The 22,927-nt window shown below is 38.8% G+C and overlaps 1 protein-coding gene across 8 annotated transcripts in view; it reads left to right on the top strand.

The window, feature by feature from the left end:
• SNX13 (sorting nexin 13) overlaps positions 1–22,927 on the top strand; it is a 138,194-nt gene that overhangs the window by 85,743 nt on the left and 29,524 nt on the right. For 6 of the 8 annotated variants that reach the window (XM_062179542.1, XM_062179537.1, XM_062179541.1 and 3 more), the window contains 7 exons: positions 1,728–1,827; positions 4,247–4,440; positions 12,116–12,220; positions 12,919–13,051; positions 14,462–14,499; positions 16,194–16,263; positions 22,283–22,455. In XM_062179542.1, the coding sequence (XP_062035526.1) occupies positions 1,728–1,827; positions 4,247–4,440; positions 12,116–12,220; positions 12,919–13,051; positions 14,462–14,499; positions 16,194–16,263; positions 22,283–22,455 (813 nt within the window). The remainder of the gene's footprint in view (positions 1–1,727; positions 1,828–4,246; positions 4,441–12,115; positions 12,221–12,918; positions 13,052–14,461; positions 14,500–16,193; positions 16,264–22,282; positions 22,456–22,927) is intronic. The other 2 variants (XM_062179540.1, XM_062179539.1) reach the window with 1 other exon arrangement.

The raw sequence follows: 22,927 nt of genomic DNA, 5'->3' as shown, positions 1-22,927 counted from the left end.
TGTTATGAATTGAGCACCATTTTAGAAGGACTAAATAAACTATCTTCATGGAGCTGATATTTTAGTTGCAGAGTCTGAAAATACCAATAAGAAAATTGATACAGCATCAGGTAGTGATACCTGCTGTGAAGAAAATAAGTAAAGCAAACTACAGGATAGAGAATGTCTTGGGAGTGTTTTGGTGCTGAGAGATTTGGTGATGTTGGAGCTTTGGTCTGAATAACATCAGGGAGTTAGTCCTGTGGGTTTTTTGTTTGTTTGTTTGTTTTTGAAGACTCTTTAATGCAGAAGCAAATGCAAGGATCCTGAAAAATGGGAACATCTTGGGTGAGTTAGTAGAGACTAGTGTGGCTGGTATGGAATGAGAAGGAATTGAGCCAGGAATGAAGTTATAGAAGAAACTGGTCATATATCATGTATGGTCTCTCTGGCCATACTAAGATTTTTTTTTTTTTTTTAATTTTAATGTAATTGTGACAGAAAGCAATTTGAGATTTCCCTGACAAGAGACATGATCTGACCTACATGTTAAAATTATTATTTTCACTCTTTGTGAAGAGTAGACTGTGGTAGGATGGTAGGAGCAAGAATGGAAACTGAGAGACCATCGATGAGAGAACTGTGAAACTGTGATAAGAGGTGAGAGACTGGATAGACTGCTAACAGGCTTAGGAAGGTGACTCCAGCATGGTTCTAAGACTCTTCGGTTCAGGCAGCTACATGAAGGGTGATGCTCTTAACTGCAATGGGAAAATCAAAGGCAGGACTCGATTTCAAAGAAAGTCCTAGCGATCTCTTAGAGATACAAGCAGACTTGTCAGTTGGTAATCTGGAGTTCAAAGGCCAGTGGAGGAGATAATCTTTACAAATTCTCAGAATTATCACATATTTATTTAATGTTAAGCTTTTGGATGAGGTCATTGTGTTGGTGTTTTTTTTTTTAAGATTTTATTTATTGGGGCCAGCGCTGTGGTGTAGTGGGTTAATGCCCTGGCCTGAAGTGCTGGCATCCCATATGGGCACTGTTTCGAGACCTGGTTGCTTCATTTCCGAACCAACTCTCTGCTATGGCCTGGGAAAGCAGTAGAAGATGGCCCAAGTCCTTGGGCCCCTGCACCCGTGTGGGAGATCAGGACGAAGCTCCTGGCTCCTGGCTTTGGATCACTGCAGCTCTGGCTGTTGCAGCCAACTGGGGAGTGAACCAGGGGATGGTGGACCTTTCTTCCTCTCCCCTCTCCCCTCTCCCCTCTCCCTTCTATGTAACTCTGACTTTTCAAAAATAAATAAATATTTTTTAAGAAAGGTTTTATTTATTTATTTGAGAGGTAGAGATACAGACAGAGGGAAACAGAGAAGGTCTTCTATCCACTGATTGACTCCCTAGATGGCTACAGTGGCCAAGGCTGGGCCAGGCTGAGGAGCTAATATACCTGGGAAAGCAGCAGAAGATGGCCAAAGCATTTGGATCCCTACACCCATGTGGAAGACTTGGAAGAAGCTCCTGGCTCATGGCTTCGGGTCGGCTCAGCTCTGGCTGAGTGATTCTTAACTAGGAATTTAAATTCGCTGAATTAGAGTGTTGTATTGGGAAACAACATACATGAGAAGCGAAAAACTTAATCTTTATTCCATTTTAATTTAATGCATTTTTCCCTTAGATTTATAAAGATCTTTAACCTAATAAGTGATTGGGAGAAATATTGACCTCTGTTCACTTTTATGTATAGGAAATAAATACTGTGAAACTGGCAGCAAACTTTGGGAAACTTTGCACAGTCCCCTTGGACAGCATTCTTGTAGACAATGTTGCACTACAATTTTTCATGGGTAAGTAAATCCATTTTATTTAAAGAAAGTCAGTGAAAAATTTTTTCCATTTTTAAATTTGTGGTAAAATATATACAACATAACATTTAGCATCTTACCTGGTAAGAAGTGTCCAGTTCAGTGTTAATAAACATATTTTTAGTGTTGTACATCCACACCACTATCAATCTCCAAAACTGGTTCTTTGCAGTAAAACTAAAACTATATACCCATTTACCACCCCCCCCCCATTCCCTCATTCCCTCACTGTCTAGCAGCCACCTTTGCTCTGTCTGTCTCTGATTTTGACTGCCCTGAAGTTACCTTGTAGATGTGGAATTGCACAGCATTTGTCTTTTTGTGATTGGCTTAGTTCATTTAGCATAGGTTCACCCATATTATGCCATATGTCAGAATTTTTCTTTTTTAGGCTAATAGTGCACATACTGCCCTGAGCTGTATAATTACATTTCCTTCAGTGATGGACCACATATATGACTGTGGTCCCATAAAATTATATCATGTAATGACATCATAGCCCTCTTAATCTGTGTAAGTGTACTCTGTGATGTTAGCACGGTATCAGTGCATTCCTTAGGGTGTATTGCTGTCATTAAAGGACTCACAACCATACATGGCATTGTGGTAACCGCTCATCTGTCCATGCGTGCTTCCACTGCTTCCACTGTTTAACTATTGTGAGCACGTGGCACTGTGGTATCCACTCATCTGTCCGTGGGTGCTTAGACTGCTTCCACGGTGTACTTATCATGAGTAATGCTGCTGTGAATATGGACATACAAGTATTTGTTGGAGATTCTGCTTTAGGTTCTTTTGGGTGTATATGCAGCAGTGGAATTGCTGGGTCATATGGTAATTTTATTCATTTTTTAGGAATCATCTTACTGTTTTCCACATCAACTGTCTCATTTACATTTCCACCAACAGTGTAAAAAGGTTTCAGTTTTTTCATATCCTCCCAACACTTGATATTTTCTGTGTTTTTATTGTTGTTAGTTACTATCCTAATGGGTGTACGGTGGTATCTCATTGTATTTTTGGTTCCCATAACCTTCATAGTGACACAGAGAGGGAAATAGAGGAGAGAGATCTTCCATCCTCTGTTTTACTCCCCAAATTACCACAACAGCAAACATGGTTAAACCAGGCTGAAGCCCAGAACTTAATCTAGGTCTTCTAACTAGGTGGCAGGGGCTCAAGTACTTGAGCCATTATCTACTGCCTCCCAGGATACACATTAGCAGGGAGCTAGAATTAGGAGCAGAGTAGTCCGGCAAAAGCTGACCACTCCCAATATGAGATGTAGGTGTCCCCAGCACATAACCCCTTTATTTCAGGTATATCTAGAAATACAGCGTCATAACAAATAATCCTTATTAAAAAAAAAAAAAACTGTTGAATGTTTTTGGTGAAGTAGTTTATTTCTGATGAGGCCTTATATAGAAAATTTATTAGAGGTTTTTTCATGAAGAATGCTATCTAAAATTTTATTTAATTTTTTAAAGATTTTTTTATTTATTTATTTGAAAGAGTTAACAGAGAGAAGGAGAGGCAGAGAGAGAGAGAGAAAGAGAGAGAGATTGATCGATCTTCCATCCGCTAGTTCACTCCCCAATTGGCCGCAATGGCCAGAGCTGCACCAATCTGAAACCAGGAGCCAGGAGCTTCTCCCGGGTCTCCCACATGGGTGCAGGGGCCCGACACTTGGGCCATCTTCTGGTGCTTTGCCAGGTCATAGCAGAGAGCTAGATTGGAAGTGGAGCAGCTGGGACTTGAACCGGCATCCATATGGGATGCTGGCACTGTAGGTGGTGATTTTACCCACTGTGCCACAGTGCTAGCCCCAAATTTTTTATTTTTTAAAGTGCATGCTTCTACTTCAGTGTCCTACAGAACTAATGCTTAGCTTTTTAATTTGTTTTCATTGTTTTTTCCCATCATAGATTGATTATATTTCTAGGACATAGCATTTTAAGTACTTGAAATGTTAAAAAATAATTTTTTTTTCCTTTCCTTTTCTTTTTTTTTTTTTTTTTTTTTTAATTTACTTGAGAGAGATCCAGGAGAGAACTCCCAAGTGCTAATTCACTCCCCAGATGCCTGCAGTGGCCAGGGCTGGGCCAGAGGCTAAGGCTGACAGCCAGGAGCTCAGTCCAGGTTTCCTATGTGGAGTGGCAGGAATCCAATTACTTGAGCTGTCACCACTACCTCCCAGGGTCTGCATTAGCAGGAAGTTGAAGTCGGGAAACAGAGCCAGCTAGCAAACCTAGGTATTCCGATATGGGACACAGGCATCATTTTACCCACTAGGCTAAATGTTCAGTCCAATACTTTAAGTGTTTAATACTTTTTCTTTACTGCAGCTACAAGGACCCCTAATTGTTGACATTAATATCTGTGGTTTTTGTTTTTTTGTTAGATTACATGCAGCAAACTGGAGGTCAGGCACATCTTTTCTTCTGGATGACAGTGGAAGGATACCGGGTTACAGCCCAGCAACAGCTAGAGGTTTTATTAAGTCGCCAAAGGGATGGAAAACATCAAACCAACCAAACCAAAGGTCTTCTAAGAGCAGCAGCTGTTGGAATTTATGAACAATATTTATCAGAAAAGGTGAGGATATATTTTGGTTACTGTGCTCTTATCTTTGACAGTATTGCTAATAATTTTTGCAGTTCTTGCAAAAAATTATTTATGCTGGGCATGGCTACTTTACAGACATTGTCTCATTCAGTCGTGGTAGTATTCTTTATTTTTATCCTCATTGTGTAAGGAAAGAGTCTGAGATTTGGGAAATTAAATTAATGTGGCCAAGCTCCTGCAGATACTAAATCTACAAAATAAAAGATTCAAGGTCACAAAGTTTTGGATTCAAAGACACAGTAAGGTGAAAGTAAAAGCATGGAAAAAGATAAACCATGAAAAAATAAACAGAAGAGAACTGGAGTAGTTATAATAATACAGTCAATTTAAGATGAAAAATGATTAAAAAAAATGTTGTTAGGACAGGCATTTGGCACAGTGATTAAGGTGTCACTGGTACAGCCTTATCCCATCCTCAGAGCACCTGGGTTTGAGTCCCAGCTCTGTTTCTGATCCAGCTTTCTGCTAATGCACATCCTGGGAGGCCCAGGTGATAGATAGTTCAAGTACTTGGGTCTTTGCCAAGAAACAGTGGGCGAAGATAGAGGTCACCAAAATCGTGAATGAAAGAGGAGTCGTCACCCCAATCCTATGGAAATTAAAAAAAGTGTTAGTAAATATCATGTACATCTTTATGATAACAAACTAGGATAGCTAAAGTGGCTAAATTTCTAGGAAGTTAGAAATTATCAGACTGGTGGAAGGGGCAGGTAGCGGGGAAAGAATCAATGTGGTCCTAAAGTTGTATTTATTAAATGCATGAAGTTTGTATACTTTAAATAAAAGGTTTCTGGGTTTTAAAAAATTGTCAAACTGAAGGAGAAATTTTGAAATCTAATGTAATAAGTAAAGAAATTGATTAATAATTGAAAATCTTCTCAAAGAAAAAAGGCTAGGCCTAGACAGATAGTTTCACTGGTAATTCTGTCAACTGTTTCAGGAACTAATAGTATTTCACAAACTGTTCAGAAACTGGAGGAGACAGGAACACGTGGCTTCTTGTTTCATGAGGCCAGTGTTAGTGTGATACCAAAGTCCAGCATATCACCCAGGAAACTACAGACCAGTGCCCCTCATTAATGCAGACACAGAAATCCTCAAGATTCAAGATCATTCTCACTGTGGTACTTTTATTGACTCTCTGCAATATGACACCTATTAATTTATTCTTACTTGCACAAATTTTTTTTTTTACTTTTAGCCATGAATTTTATTTATTAAAGCATGTTAAAACTCTGCCTCATGAAATATATTCATACTCTCATAACTGCATAATTTTTTATTTATAGAAGGTGAACAGATTTCATGTATTTCATATATACAGATAAGGAGTGTAGTGATACTTCCTACCCTACCCATAAGTGCACCTTTTTAAGAATAAATATATAACACATTTATACACACTATCCAGCTTTTAATGTGCTCTGGAGCTTTGTGTATTTTCTTTACTTTGTATATTTTCTTTACTTAATGTGCTCTTAAGCTTTGTATATTTTCTTTACTTGTTCTCACCTATCTTGTTCACCTGCTGCTTTACTTCCAGTTTCCTGAATTTGGAGATAATTATTCACTTGTTTTCCCACACATTTTTATCCTAAATATATTTTCTCCTAAACAATATATTGCTCAGCATTTTTTCTAACCTTTGCTAAAATGGCATGATTCTATATTTATTGTGTTTTTAAATTCCTCATTATATTGAAATACATATATTTTGATCTCTACAGGTGTACTTCATTCTCAAAGAGGTATTTAATTGCATGGATGGATGTGTAGGAGCTTATTTACCTGTGATGATGTCTTAGATTTTGGCAATGAGTACAAAAGATAAAGAAAAATATAGCACTTGAGTGCTTCCATAAAGAGCCAAAAGTATTGTTTTAGTATTGAATGACTATAGCATGGATTATCTGTCTTCCATAGCGATGGCTGTTTTTTCTTTGACCACTGATGTTAGCAGCTGTGATTTGCTGTTTGCACTCATGGATCACCCATTGTTGAAGCACTCTGCACAGTAGAATTACCTGTACAGTTCAAAGGCATCATAATCGTGAACATTAGTGGTCCATCTTTAATTTTGCTGTATTATAATTTGTATTTCACAACACTGGTTTAATTTCATGCCTTTGTGTATGTGGCCATTATTAAGAGTTCAGATAATAAAAATCAGAATAATTATTTATTTTTTTGACAGGCAGAGTGGACAGTGAGAGAGAGACAGAGAGAAAGGTCTTCCTTTTGCTGTTGGTTCACCCTCCAATGGCCGCTGCAGCCGGCGCACCGCGCTGATCTGAAGGCAGGAGCCAGGTGCTTCTCCTAGTCTCCCATGGGGTGCAAGGCCCAAGCACTTGGGCCATCCTCCACTGCACTCCCGGGCCACAGCAGAGAGCTGGCCTGGAAGAGGGGCAGCCGGGACAGAATCCAGTGCCCCCACCGGGACTAGAACCTGCTGTGCCGGCAGAGGATTAGCCTATTGAGCCACTGCTATGGCCCCAAATCAGAATAATTATAATACCAATGCCAGTATGATCCAGGCATCACCAAAATGGAAATCTAGATGCCTTTGTTATTTTAATAGCAAAGGATAGAAGGTACATAAAGCTGAATTAAGGAATATGGATATAAACAAGATACAACATCTTATGTAATTTTGGACTTGATCATGGTGGAGGGGATATGAAAGCACTAAGATTCAATAATCCAATCTAAGTTAGTAAGAAAGGTTTCCCATCTCTCTGAAAGACACCAGTGATCAGTTGAATGTAGTGATTACTGAATAGGCGTGGGCATAGCAAACATGAATGTGTGTTGGCCTGTTGTTTCCTTGATTATTCTGTGAGACTGAGGTTTGGAGGTTTCAGCTAAAATGTCCTGTGGGTAAACAGGAGAGGAACTTTGGTTAACAGATGTTTTGGCCCCCAGGCAGGTAGAGCTGAGTTTGTTCTGTCTGACCAACTGTCATGTTTTCTGTAGTATGTCAGGTATGCATCAGATCACTGTGAGAAAAATATTATTTCACATGGGTGCTAAGTACTTAGATTTGAGAAATAGAGCTATAGGTATCTCTTTTATTTCCTGGGTTTCAACAAACTGCAGAAAATACAAAACAAACTTTACTCATCTATCTATGTACTCAGCATAAAGTGCAAACATAAATTTTAACAAATTGCAGTGCGTGGACTTTCCAAAGAAAACAAAAAGGTGTTACTTGCTAAGTGTCATGTGTTCCCTGTACACAACACTGCTGAAAACAGAATTTGATTTCTTGCTTGTGATAGTGAAGCTTTTGCAGTGAAAGTTCAGTTGTTCATTTTTTATTTTCCTCAGAATCTGAGTAACACTTGAGATTTTGACATACAAAAATATCAGGAGATAACTTTCTTAGATTCATGTCTACAAGATGGCTGTCATTCTTGCCAGCTATTGAAAGATGCTGGAAAATGTTGGCCTGTGGTAAAATCGTGTTCTCAAAGCAGAGGACAGAGTGTAGGAAAATACTGCAGGAATGAGAATGGAGAGAAGAAACACAGAAAACAGAATTGCATGCTGTTTCTCTAAAACTGGTGAGTGGTCTTTGAGGCATGCAGTTGGAGCTAGAAAAGGATGAGATGCCTGACCTGACGTGTTTGATGGTGTGTGTTAGCTGCAAGCAAACACATCTCATTTTGTTGAAATAAGACCACATGACAATCAAAGTTACCAGAAAAGGACAGCCAACTTAAATAGAGTTTCTTTTTTCTTTTTTCTTTTTTTTGACAGAGTGGACAGTGAGAGAGAGCAAGACAGAGAGAAAGGTCTTCCTTTGCCATTGGTTCACCCTCCAATGGCCGCCACAGCCGGTGCGCTGTGGCCAGTGCATCGCGCTGATCCGGAGCCAGGATCCAGGTGCTTCTCCTGGTCTCCCATGCGGGTGCAGGGCCCAAGCACTTGGGCCATCCTCCACTGCACTCCCTGGCCACAGCAGAGAGCTGGCCTGGAAGAGGGGCAACAGGGACAGAATCCGGCGCCCTGACCGGGACTAGAACCCGGTGTGCCGGCACCGCAGGTGGAGGATTAGCCTATTGAGCTGGGCGCCGGCCTAAATAGTTTCTTGACTTACAGGCTTAATTTGTTTGAAACCCAACTTCAATTTCATAAATTTAAATTATCTCTATTTTAAAACCGTTCTCCCCAGGAAACAGGTATTTTCCTTAATATTGACATCATTGTACTCAAACATATTTTAAAGATTTTTATTTATATATTTGAAAAGCAGAGTTACAGAGAGACAGTGGCAGAGAGAGAAAGTGTTCCTACATCTGCCGGTTCACTCCCCAAATGGCCTCAATGGTTGGAGCTGGGCCAGTCTGAAGCGAGGGGCCAGGAGATTCCTCCAGGTCTTCCATGAGAGTGCAGGAGCCCAAGGACTTGGGCCATCCTCCACTGCCTTCCCAGGCCACAGCAGAGAGCTGGATTGGAAGAGGAGCAGCTGGGACTAGAACCAGTGCCCACATGGGATGCTGGCACTGCAGGTGGCAGCCTCACCCACTGTGCCACAACATCAGCCCCAACTCAAACTTCTTCTAAAATGGGCCTATTAATAAGACCTTGATATAAATTAAAAATGTTATCTCAAAAATTAAAGAGAAAAAATAAAAATTCCTCTCCATTAAAAATCTGGAGGAGACAGGGAAGCCCTTTTGTGCAGGGACAGCTTGTGTGCTGAATTTAGAGATGCAGAGGACCTGACTGACAAACAGCTGGCCCACCTACGGAGCAAGCCATGGATACAAAGTTGTTGGGCATTTTTGCAAACTGCAAACATTCCTGCAGATCAAAAAACTTGCTGGTTTTAGTAAATAAAAAGCGAGTTTTTCCATGCCAAGTGATTTTGTTGAAAGAATATTGATGTCACATTGGATTAACAGAATAAATAAATTTGATTTGGGCTTGAAAAGACCAAAGTGAAAAGTCAAAGAGAATTTTCCATTTAACTGTGTTCAAGTCGTAAAGCTGCGTGGGAGAAAGGATGTCCTGAAGGCTGCAGCCAGTTGCTAGTAGTGTTACTGGAAAAGGAAAAAGAAGTAGTAAAATTATCCCCTTGCATCATGGAACAAATAGAAAACTCATTGGCTTTTTAAAATTAAATACAGGAAATTTATTTTTGTATGTACGTTCTGCTTTTATGTTGTACGTACATTTTGTTTTTAAAAAGTTTAAGTTTCTGGGCTGGCATTGTGGGGCGGTATGTTAAGCTGCTGCTCATGACTCCAGTGTCCCATGTCAGAGTGCTGGTTGGAGTCCTGGCTCTTGCTCCTCCCCTGCTACCCTCACGGGAGACCAGGATGGAGCTGATGCTCCTGGCTTTGGCCTGGCCCAACCCTGGCTGTTGCATTCATTTGGGGAGTGAACCATAGGATGGAAGATTTCTCTCTCTTCTCTCCCTCTGTCTGTGTCACTTTGCCTTTCAAATAAACAATCTGTTTTTTCAAATGTCTTAAATTTCCATGTTTTCAGAAGATAATATAGGCTACAAAATTTAAATGTATATTACAGATTTATAAAAATTAAATTGAATCAGAGGCTAAAAACATTGTAAACTTATATTTTTCTCACACATATTACTTGATCAGAGTTCTATTAATTACCAGTAATGGCCACTGTTAACTAGTCCTATAATTTTGTTTAAATAACCACAGTTGTATTCATAGATAATTTTGAGAAAATATCTGCTTTCATAGTTCTTTGTTAAAGTAATAACAAGTATGTGTAAGTATTTCTTCTGTGTTACTAGGGAGAAGGACTCCCTAATTAGTTATGTCCAATTCTGGCTCTCTGAAAGTGTTAATCATCCAATACAAAGGATGATGCTGTGTCTTGAGATGTACAAGAAAAATTAAAAGTTGAAGCGCTGGTTTGAGTCTTGATTGTTCTGCTTCCCATCTGGGTTCCTGCTGATGTGCCTGGGAAGGCAGGTGATGGTAGCCCAGGTGCTTGGGCCCTGCCACCCATGTTGGAGGCACGATGGAATTCCAGCTTCCTTGCCTTGGCCTGGCAGCCATCCAGGGAGTGAACCAGCAGATAGAAGATTTGTCTCTCTCTTTCTCTCTCTGTATTCTGGCTTTCAGATTTTTTTAATTAAACAAATATGAAAATACTACTTTTAATTGACCTGTTTTTCTTTATTTCCAAGAAGCTGAGTTTAGTAAGCTTAGAGGATAAATTAAAGGCTGGACCAACTAAGATCATATTTTACTCTTAATTTTTTATCACATAGTTGAATTTGCTTATTTCTGTTATTTCAGGAAACCAACTTCACACACAACAAATAAGCACTTCCTCTACACCACAAAAAAAAAAAAAAAAAAAAAAAAAAAAAAAAAAAAGCAACCGCACTCATTTATGTGGGTTTGCTAATAAGAATGTTGAATTTTTAAAGGAACATCAGAAATTGTATAGCTCTTTTCCTATGCATTTGTACCCTGTTTACTTTTTCTCCTTTGTTGATGTCTCCATTCTGTTCCTTAGGTATCTTACTGAATAGTGAAATTATTTAAACAATGCATGTTTTGTTTTTCTCTAAAAGTTACCATCTCTAGCACTCACTCACTCTCTAGAGCCTTCAGAATTAAAAATTGAGATGCTACCATGCCAATGCTATTGACATGCCTTGCTTTTCAGCATTTTTTCCCTATAAAGTAATCATTGAAATTGAAAGGTCAGATTTTGTATTTCTGTGTAGTATTTGTCATATTATTTACTTTGAAATGGAGCTTCTTGAAGCAAATAACGTTTCAGATATTTTTCCCGTCAATATCACACTAAAACTTTGCTGAAGCATTATGAAAACAAATTTAGGATTACTGTAGTCTCTTTTAAAGGCCATTCAGAAGGATTCTCTGGTGTCAGATGGTAAGTCACATGGCTTTCTCTTTTGGCAGTTGTATCAGTATACATCCAGTGCTGGTGGACACTAAACAGTAGCATCTAATGACAGTGCTTTCTCTGTGCCAGATACTATGTTATAGTTTTACATAAATATTTTTAATCTTTACAGTAATCTTTTTTTTTTAAAGATTTATTTATTTATTTGAAAGTCAGAGAGTAGGAGAGACAGATAGAGAGAGCTTCCATCTGCTGGTTTACTCCCCACATGGCTGCAGTGGCCAGGGCTGGGCCAGGCCATAGCGAGGAGCCTAGAGCTTCTTCCGGGTCTCCTACATGGGTGCAGGGGCCCAAGCACTTGGGCCATCTTCTGCTGCTTTCCCAGGTGCATTATCAGGGAGCTGGATGGGAAGTGGAGCAGCCTGCTCTGAAACTGGTGCCCATATGGCATGCAGTGTCGCAAGAGTCAAATCTTACCTGGTGTGCTGCAACGCTGGCCCCTAGAGGAATCTTAAATAACTTTCTGTAGTGTTAACTCTATTTTACAGATGGAGTAAATGAGGTCAGGTAAGAGGTAACTTGTTCAGCAAAAGTTGATTTAAGTCCGTGTTTGACTACCAATCACCTCTGGTATGTGAGGAAGACTCTAACTCAGTTTTTGCGTTCATGAACATCACAAACCAGTGATTCTTATCTTCCAGTTACTTTCGATCATAACCATTGAGTATTAACTTGTTTTTCAAAATTAACAAGATTACTACTACTGTTGTTTTTCTGTTAGGCATCTCCAAGAGTTACTGTTGATGACTATTTAGTAGCAAAATTAGCAGATACTTTGAATCATGAAGATCCAACCCCTGAAATTTTTGATGATATTCAAAGGAAGGTATAGTGTATAATATTTATCATTTTATTTTCTTGAAAAAAATGTATATTTCTATGTCAGTGTAGTTTTTTAACAAGTTATTGAAACATTTAAAAAGAAGACTGTAAACTAAAAAATGGAAATTATAACAATAATACTTCTCAGTTTCAAATTTGTAGGCCACTATTTTCTCTATTTCTTTAATTGACCAGGGAGGAAAATCCTTGTGTTGAGTTGTTTTATTGGAATCTGGCCAAAAAGTCAGATATTCTAGTCTTAGAATTTGATGAACTAATATGAATAACATGCCTTAAAAATTGTTTTTAATATGAGCATTGAGCCTTTCATCTAAATATACTTCAAAAAGTGCATGAGAAAAGAGGATTTATTTTGGTACAAAAATTTTAAATCTATGCAGTGTGTGCGTCCATGAACTTTTTGAAGTCCACTGTACTTGTTTCATAGAAAACACTGCTTTCTAATCTGTTATCTATAAAACCAGTCATGTGATTTGTGTTGGCAGTAGGATTCTCTTCAGTGTGATTCAGGTAGTGGAGGAACCAGAAATAACCATTAACTGTGTATAGTGTCACTGCTGACGTCTTTTAACTGTGAAATGTTATGGCAAGACCGCCATGTAGTTTTTGGTGAAATCTTACTTAACAGAAATCCCCTTATATCTGTATTAATTATTGAATATCTTGATTTATTTCCACAAGGTATATGAGTTGATGCTACGAGATGAAAGATTTTATCCTTCATTCAGACAGAATGCCCTGTATGTACGTATGTTAGCTGAGCTTGACATGTTAAAAGATCCTAGTTTCAGAGGATCAGATGATGGGGATGGAGGTAAGCTGGCACAGCTTTGTGTTTAGATGTATGCTGTTTTTTTAAGATTTATTTATTCATTTATTTATTTTAAAGGTGGAGTTACAGAGAGAGAGAGACAGAGAATCTCCCATCCATTGGTCTACTCCCCAGATGGCCACAACAGCCAGGGCTGGGCTGGGTCATGCCAAAGCCAGGAGAGGGACTTCACCAGGGTCTTCCTTGTGGGCGGCAGGGACTCAAGTACTTGGGCCATCTTCCATTGCTTTCCCAGGCACATTAATGGGGAACAGGATCAAAAGTTGAGCAGCAGGGACTCCAGTTAGTACTCATATGGGATACCAGGATCACAGGCAGAGGTTAACCTGCTGCAGCAGCACAATGCCAGCCCCAATAAGTGTATTTCTTTTTGTATATATGGGTTGGGTGTTCAGCCTAGTGGTTAAGACATGGTTGAGATGCTCATGTCTCAAATTGGAGGACCTGTATTCCAAACCCAACTCTGTCTCCTGACTGTAGCTTCCTGCTAATGTAGACTCTGGAAGGCAGCAGTGATGGGTGACTCAAGTAATTGGAGTTTCTATCAGCTAGATCTGAGACCTGGATTGAGTTCTTGGCTCCTGGCTACGGCCTAGCTTAGCCCCATCCCCAGCCCTTGTGGGTATTTGGGGAGTTAACCAGTTGATGGGAACTCTGTCTCTCTCTCTCTCTTTCTCTCTCTCTCTCTCTGGCTTTCAAACAGACAGATAAGATATCCTAATTAGAAACCTGGTTGCTTATATGTACAAGAAAACCCTGAGAGAAAAAGTTTTGTTTGACATTCTCTAATATGAATTTTAAAAATTAATTTTTCCTAGTTGCCTTTTAATTAATTTGCATTATGTATGGATTATTAAGGATCTTCTAGTATATTAGTTATGTATTGATTTACAAATGTAGTCTTCCAATGTTTTTGAGCCAAATCTACCAAGAATAAGTGGGCTTAATAGATATATTTAAAATCACTCTGTTTTTCTCTCAATACTGAACTACTTTTTTTGGCATAGTTAATCCAGTGAGAAAGAGTAATACTGCCATTCCCTAATGGGCTTTCACACTGCAGTCTTTTCCTTAGAATCGTGTTGTATTAGGCTGCTTAATAGGGTACTCTGAGAATGACGGTATTTAACATTGCTCTCCTGTACATGAAAGCCTTGTTGTTATTGGTCAGCTGTCACATTCATGTCTCTGAACATTCATTTTCACTGAAATACCTGGCTTACAAAACCATGGGACTAAAGAGATCAGGTGTTTGGGAATATACCTCAAATTTTCTTTACCTTTTTGTTATAGCTTGGCTTGTTGGCTTTCATTCTTGGTGTTTGTACTTAAATAAAAGAAAAATTTCAGATTTCTTTTTACTGTATACTAAGTTGAATTTCTCTGTTACAGAATCTTTTAATGGGTCTCCTACAGGAAGCATAAATTTGGTAAGTATGATAGGTACCTTAGTTATGACAGTGACTTGAAAATGTGAAAGCCTAGGCCTTGACATATGTGGGCAGATGATACATTTTAAGCACCCAGTTATGTTTTTAAAGAAGTATACAAATTCGCATATAAGGCATCTGTGAATTAGAATTTAAAATTTTATTTCATTTTTACTTTGGAAATTGGTCTTAGATCACACCTGCATAATTGCCACCGCACTTTATAAAGAAGTTGATTAAGTTATTTCCAGTGTTTAGTGTAATTGAATGATTCTTTGATTAGTGCTGTAGTAGGCAGTAAATATGTGACACCTAAATGTTCACATTTAGTTTTTTCTCCTGTGACGTAAAAATCATAAAACTAATAGGGATAACCAAGAGGTTTTACATGTTCTTAAAGTCTACACTAAAATAAATATGGATTGATTATAAAAAGAATTTTTTAAGCTTAGGAAGTTTTATAGCAACTACGTTTTATGATTTAAGATGTGAGAATGACAAGTTTTCAGCAATATAAACTGTCACTGGTCTTACATATATTGAGGGTGAAACAAAGTAGTGAACATTTCCGTTCTCTGACATATCCAAGCCTTGCCATTGAGTAACTTATTTCCTATAATTCTGTTAGGAAGAAATATCAGGGTTCCTTAATGGTTTCAGTCCACAGTTTAGCTGGGCAAGGAAGAGGGAGAAAGATGGAGAATTGTTTTGTTTTCCCTTTCACTGGCATTATTTTTTCTTTTAAGTTGTTTGTAATAGCTGAATGTTTGAGAGGTCAGTTGTCTTACTGGAGATAAAGTACACAGAGTTTTTGTGGGAGGCAGATCCAGGAGCACCTGCTCTGTCTAGTACATACCAAAGTTCCAGATCTAAGAAGGAAAACAAGTGTTCAGCATAAACCACATTGTACAGACCTGAGCTGCCGTGAGCCACTCTTGTCAGTTAGAGAATGGTGGGAATTCCCAGATGCCATCCGAGGGGCAGCCCTGCGAGCAGTCATCTCTAAGAAGACAGTTTCAGGCAGCCGTGTTCACTGTTGTTCTGCAGTGTCTGCTTTCTTCATGAGCTTATGTTCCCTGTACATGGCCTACAGAGGCTGTCATTCGAAAGATTTTGTTTGGAATTACTCCATCAAGATTTTTGCTTATGAAATTGTTTGAAAATTATTTAAAATCTGTCGCAGACTTTGAACTGATTTCATTTAATAAGTAACGTTTTATATGTCATCTCATTTAATTCTCACATAATCCTGTAATGTAGATACTATTATCCTCATTTCTAGATAAGGGATCTAAATTAACTAGTAAAATTATTTAATTAACAGAAGTGAGCTGGTTCTAGTTTAACATCTAAAAATTGAAATGTTAACCTGAGAGTATGTTTATTTACTGTTATACAGTTTTTCTTTTCTTGCCATATATTGAGTATAATTGAAAAGTGGTTACTTAAGGATAAGCAGTGAAGAAAGAAATCTTAAGTATTAACTTGATTACTTTTTTTGGTATAATTTCTTAATTTTGGCTTCTCTTTACTCAGTTAGGATAAGTGGAGAGAATTAGTATTGTGAGGGTGAGGATAGAAAAATTAGTAAGGTGTACCTGCAATGGAGATGAGCAGTGCATCTAAGATGCAGAATTCTTTCACACTTTTTTCTCTGTAAAACTTAAAAAGTTGTTCCCTGGCTTTTTCTGCAGTCTTTAGATGACCTTTCCAGCATGTCTTCTGAGGACTCGACACAGCTTCATGCTTACATTTCAGACACTGGTAAGAGACTTCGCGGGATAAGCACTTCTTCAAAACCATTGACTATTGTATCCCTCAGTTATGTTCTACATTTATTTTTACAAGTCAGTTTTTGTTTTGTAGTCATTTTTAAGTTACCTTTTTTTCTGCAGCTTTTTCTCCATTCAATTTTGTGGTTTCCTCTTATGTTGTTACTGTTAACATTTGAAAATGCTTATGTCCAAGTGTTTTGTCATAGCTAGTAAACTCTGAAACCAGTCTTGTTTATACTTAAGTCTAGCTGATAATTTGCATAATCCTTATTAAATCTGTTATTGAGATGTCCTAGCTCAGTATTTCTTGTCATATGTGCAACATCAGAGTGGAGAATTTGGGTAAAGGAAGCCTCTGCTTACAGGAGTGTGCAGGAGTTCAAGAAATGCTTGAATGGCATGAGAAACCTGTGAGACTGTGATCAGTCAGAATTGTTGGTGAACTGAGACAGAATCCTTGCTTTCCATCATTGCCATTGAGTTGTTAGATAATCCTAGTAAGTACTAGATAAAGATAGTTTTCTTATGTGCCTCTCATTATTCCCAGAATATGAGTGTGTTTGTCGTATTATATAGTGAAGTACAAACATACTGAGGTGTTTACCTCAATTCAGTTTCAAGCTTACATTTTAGATACTAAAGAGATTTTATAGTGTGCATGTAGTTTAATATATATTAATTTGTATATATTAAAAAAAAGATTTTATTTTCTTTTGTTTTTCACTGGAGCTGGAATATGATTTTGTATTCTGTTCCCAGCCAGATTTCTGGGATAAGTTAACCATAATTGCTGACCCAGGTTTTCCTTTATCTTTTCCAAATACTTTTAAATTTTTTTAAACTTCTATTTGGTTTTTTGGATTGACTTCTAAATGTGAGAAGTGTGAATAGTATTTCAAGTGTGAACAGTATATATATTTTTTAATTTCTTGACATTCTCCAGCTTTTTCATCCTGTGGTAGACACTCAGTTGATCTTTCTGTTTTCTGAGTGTTCTGGTTTTCTATTTGCTGTGTCCATTTGTTCACCTTTTCAACAGATACTAGCTTCTGGAAATGTATGGAAGCGCTGTGCTAGGCATTTTTGGTAATGTTTCTGTCCGACATAGAACTAAAGAGGCAGCATACTGTGGTGATTAACACACAACTTTTAGACTGAACTACTGCCTCTGCCACTTGAGACAGAGAAGTTCCTTCTCTGTGCCTCAATTTTCTCATCTGTAAGTTGGGACAGCAATAGTAATACTTACGTAATAAGGTTTTTAATATAAAAAAGTAACTAATTATATCAGTAATTGTATATGATGGGCATCATCTATGAGTGTTTGTGCAATACATATTTTACCAATTGAACAGTAGACTAGACTCTCTCTGATTCTGGGTCCCAGATCCTTACCATTTCTATTGCAGGAAATAAGTTACAGTCTAGAGCAGTGTTCCTCAGAGTACTCCAGCATGTACTGTTTCCTGCACAGAGAAACCTAGCTTTAAAAATATTAGCTAAATTCAACACTGATTAGTAGTAAGATTGATTTACATTTCGATGCTTGCCCCTTATCTTACTGTGGATTAATAACAGCTGGCAGATGGCCTGGTGTGAGAAGCATTGGCCTAATGAAAACAAAATGTTCTAGCTGTATCTTCTGAAAATCAACATATGTAACCTCATTATCTTCTTTTTCAAATCAAATGACCTCTGTCTTCTGAATTTTTTTTGTATAGTGGCCTCATTATTCTTTCTGTTGTTCATGCATCCTAGGTGATCTCCCTTGCCTGTCTATTGCTGTCAAATCCTGTTTGTTCTTTTAAATATTTATTGATTTATTTATTAGAAAGAGTTACAGGGGCCGGCGCCATGGCTCACTTGATTAATCCTCTGCCTGCAGCGCCGGCATCCCATATGGGCACTGGGTTCTAGTCCCTGTTGCTCCTCTTCCAGTCTAGCTTTCTGCTGTGGTCTGGGAAGGCAGTGGAGGATGGCCCAAGTGGTTGGGCGCCTGCACCCACGTGGGAGACCAGGAAGAGTCACCTGGCTCCTGGCTTGCATAACGGCCATTTGGTGGGTGAACCAACGGAAGGAAGACCTTTCTCTCTGTCTCTCTACCTCACTGTCAAACTCTATCTGTCAAAAAAAAAAAAAAAATTACAGAGTGAGAGGTAGAGACAGAGAATCTTCCATCTGCTGGTTCACTTGTCAAATGGCCACAATGACTAGAGCTGGGCTGGTCTTGAGCCAGGAGTTTCGCCTGGGCTACCATGTGGGTGCAGGGGCCCAAGCACTTGGGCCATCTTCCACTGCTTTCCCAGGCACATAAGCAGGGGGCTGGACTGGAAGTGGAGCAGCCAGGACTTGAAGCAGCACCCATATGGGATGCTGACCTTGCAGGCGGCAGCTTAACCCACTGAGCCACAGCACTGGCCCCCTGTAATTTACTAGAATACTTTTTTTTGCATAACTCTATTCTATTCCTTACTGTTTTCCTTGTTCTTATTAACTTGTAATTGATTGTGGTTGCTGCCTAATTGACCTCTGCTAGTCTCTTTTCCCAAATCTATCTTGGATATAACCCATAAAGCCATTCCCTTGTTTGGGAAATGGTGGTTTTCTCACTTGGCAAATGGTGGTTTTCTCACTTGGTGAAAAGAAAAGAATTGTACTGTTTCATCTGCAAAATGATTGTAAGAAGTCACAAGTGAAAAACAGTGCCACCTATATGTAATGCCTTTGTAAAGAGCAAGATGACCAAAGTCTTTTTCTCTTCTTAAATCTTGTCAAAGCAGAAACACTGGTACTAGATGTTAAGGGAGAGAAAGACAATTTGGAGTTACAAAGTGCAACTCTTAGGAAAATTTTGGTGACAGCCTGAGAGAAGTTTTTATCCACCTATTGCTGCCAGTGTAGATGTCTAGTTTTATGTATTAAACTATATAAGTTTGGGGGCCTGCGCTGTGGTGTAGCAGATTAAGCATCCTCCAGCCATCCCATTTCACATCCCAGTTGCCCCACTTCTGATCCAATTCCCTGCTAATGTGCCTAGGAAAGCAGCTGAAGATGGCCAAGTGTTTGGTCCCCTACACCCATGTGGGACACACAAAAGAGGCTCCTGGCTTCAGCCTGGTCCAGACCTGGCCGTTGTCACCATTTGGGGAATGAACCAGTGGATGGAAGATTGATCTCTCTCTCTCTCTCTCTCTCTCTCTCTCTCTTTCTCTTCCTCTTCCTCCCTCCCTCCCTCCCCTTTTCTCTGTATCTCTGCCTTTCAAATAAGTAAAATAAATCTTTACAAAAAAATTTACTAAAAAGGCTTATAGACTCTTTTTTACCTGCTTTTGTAGATTTCCAAAATTTGACCTCTTTTTGTCACAGTTATGCATCCGTGTAATCCATTGTTACAAGCTCAGTTTTAGGCTTTTGGTCACTTTGGTAGTCTGCACTGCTATGGGAAATCCTGCCTCACACACACTTGAAGGTTGAAAATAATACAAAAATAGCCAAAAGGGAAATCTACAGGTGCCATAGACCACGGGGAGGAAAGGACAGGGAAGTGAAGAAATGTTGAAGACCAGGGCCTTATTTTCGCATAATGACTGCTGCCTTGATTTAACTTCCGTTTACTTATTTGCAAGGCAGAGAGAGAAAGAAAGAATGAGAATAAATAGTCACTCTCCTCCACTGGCTGACTCCCCCAGTGCCTGTGTAAGCCCTGCACCAGACTAGGGTCTGAAGCTGGCAGCCTGGAGCTTAACTCAGATCTCCCAAGTGTGGGTGGCAGGCACCCAGTGCCTCCCAGCGTCTACACTAGCAGGAAGCTAATCAGGAGTAGGAGCTTAATGTTGAACCTCAGACAACACTTTGATGTGAGGTGCAAGTGTCCCAATTGTGACATCTGAAGTGCTAGACCGAACACCCACCTTTGCTGTCTTGATTTTGATAGTATTTTCATAAAGTGTAGAAGAGGCAGGGTGCGCCAAGGCCATGAGAAGGTGGGACCTAGTCCTTGGCATAAAACTCAGAGTTACAAAGGGCAGCTTGATATGGAAAAAGAGCAAAAAATGTTCAGGAGAAAGAACAGGAATTGTCAAGGTCAGGTTGGAAATGATAGCGATCACCAGATAGTATCCCAACATATGCATCTGGATTTAGCTGTCCTGAAGTAATTGTTTACAACTGTCTCAAGCTAGAGAGTTAATACAATCTTCCCTCATTATTTGTGAGGGAATGGTTCCAGAACACATGATAATACCAAAATCCACAGAGGTTTAAGTTTCTTATATGGTGTTTGTATATAATCAGTGCTCATTCTCCTTTATATTTTAAATTCTTTATAGATGACTTGTAAGAGCCAATACAATGTAAATGCTGTGGAAAAAGTCTTGTACTGTATTATTTTGGGACTAACGACAAAAAAGCCTGTATGTGTATAATACAGACACAAGGTTTTTTTCCCCAAACGTGTTTGATCTGCAGTTGGTTGAATCCACAGATGGGGAACCTACAGATACTAGGACCTACTGTACTGAAATTCTCTCAGAACCTAAAAACCAGTAGTTAATGGTGGTACCACCGCTCAGTATGAATGCTTTCACAGCTTTGGGCACTCAGAATGCCCAAGGAGAAACATCAGTTTTTGGGAATTAGCTTATAGAAATCACTTAAGTGCCACAGGAAGAAATATGAATCACAATAAGGGAGAGTCCACAGACCTAGCTAGTTAAATGATTTACATCCTGAAAACTCAAAAATGACAATCTTTAGATTTTAAAATATATTAAAAATATTCATAGATATAAATCCTAAGACAAGAATAACCAAGTTTGAAAAGAAGAACATAATAAAATTCTGGATATCAAAAAACACAGTGATTGAAATTAAGAGGATGGATTAAGAAATAGACCAGAAACAAATGAGCGAAGACGCAGTAGTCTTCTGGAGATCTAATCTACAGTAGAATTGAGCACCGAGAGAGAAAGAAATGAAAAATCAGAAAGGCAAATTGAAGAGACTGATTCAATGTGCAGCTCTTTTCTTGTTCACTTTTATTTTTAGTTTTTAACAGATTGAATATAGTTCATATATACAATTTTTTTTTAAAGATTTATTTATTTGAAGAGATGAAGAAGCAGAGAGAGAGAGAGAGAGGGGTCTTCCATTCACTGGTTCACTCTCCAGTTGGCCACAACAGCCATATCTGTGCTGATGCGAAGCCAGGAGCTTCTTCGGGTCTTCCACGGGGGTGCAGAGGCCCAAGGACTTAGGCCATCTTCCACTGCTTTCCGAGGCTACAGTAGAGAGCTGGAACAGAAGTGGAGCAACCAGGACTCAAACTAGTGCCCATATGGGATACTGGCATTGCAGGCATTTCTTTCCCGCTACACCACAGTGCTGGCCCCTACAATCCTTTCTTAAGATTAGTAGTACAAAGCAAGAACAGGTTTTGATTCAAAAGACTTTCTGACCTGGTTTGTATGTGGCAAATTAGTAGGAAAATGCCTTTTTAAAAAAACCCCAAATAAGCTAAAATTATGAATTGTTGAATGTTAACAAAGAGTTAGAAGATAAATCTTTTCCTGTTGCTTTTGTTATCTAGTTGAAGCAATTTTGGATGAAATAGAATAGTGAAAGCTAGTACAAAAGAATATTTTTGTTTCTGTTATTTTTCCTCTATTAAATTTAAATTTGACACTTTAATGCCACCCTCTGAGATGGTGCTGTAGTCACATCACTAATGAAGCAGATAAAAGCTCTTGGGGAAGAGTAATCCAAAATAGACATCATTTTGCAGGTAGTGGTGACATCACAAACTTCTGATTTGTATTAAGCTGTCATACTTGATTCCTTAAAGATGTGAATACAAAGGAAAGGAATCTGTTTTATCCCTTGGTGACATCCTTTTGTCTCAATCTGTCATTTCAGATTCCTTTTCATTTCATTTTGTCTTTTTTGTTTTTGTTTTCATCTTCCTCCTCTTTGTGTCTTTTGTTTCTCTTCATTTTGTTTTAAATGATCAGTATATGCTGACTGTGACCCATATGCCGTGGCAGGCGTTTGTAATGATCACGGCAAGACCTATGCCTTGTATGCCATCACTGTGCATCGCCGCAGTCTCAACAGTGAGGAGATGTGGAAAACGTACCGACGGTACAGTGACTTCCACGACTTCCACATGAGGATCACGGAGCAGGTAATGAGGGTTTTAAAGCTCGTGTGCTTTCTAAATTGTTCTAAAGATGCTCAGATACTGACCAAAGCTAATGAAAAAGATGTTTGTTTTTTTTGTATAAATGTTGGAACGATTTTGAGCATTTAATCAACTTTTAAAATCTTTAGCCAGTCTTAACTGCTGTGAACTAGTGACAAAATGTCAGTGATATACCTTGGAAAATTAAAATGAATATGTATTTATAATTTTGAAAATTGTGTTCATTGTGTTTTGCCTAGGTATTTGGGTTTGGTTTGAAGTAAGGATGGGACTCTTCATAGGATACTATCATTTTATTTCTTAATTACTTGTTTTTAATTTATTTGAAAGGCAGAGGTTCAGAGAGAGACACAGAGAGAGAAGACAGATAGAGATCTTTATCCATTGGTTCACTCCTCAGATGCCTGCAACAGGCAGAGGTGGGCCAGGCCAAAGCCTGTATTCCAGGAGTCTG

The sequence above is a fragment of the Lepus europaeus genome, chromosome 20 (genome assembly GCF_033115175.1).
Source record: "Lepus europaeus isolate LE1 chromosome 20, mLepTim1.pri, whole genome shotgun sequence".
Lineage (NCBI taxonomy): Eukaryota > Metazoa > Chordata > Mammalia > Lagomorpha > Leporidae > Lepus > Lepus europaeus.
Note: the sequence above shows the minus strand (reverse complement) of the source record. Positions and strands in the feature narration are given on the sequence as shown.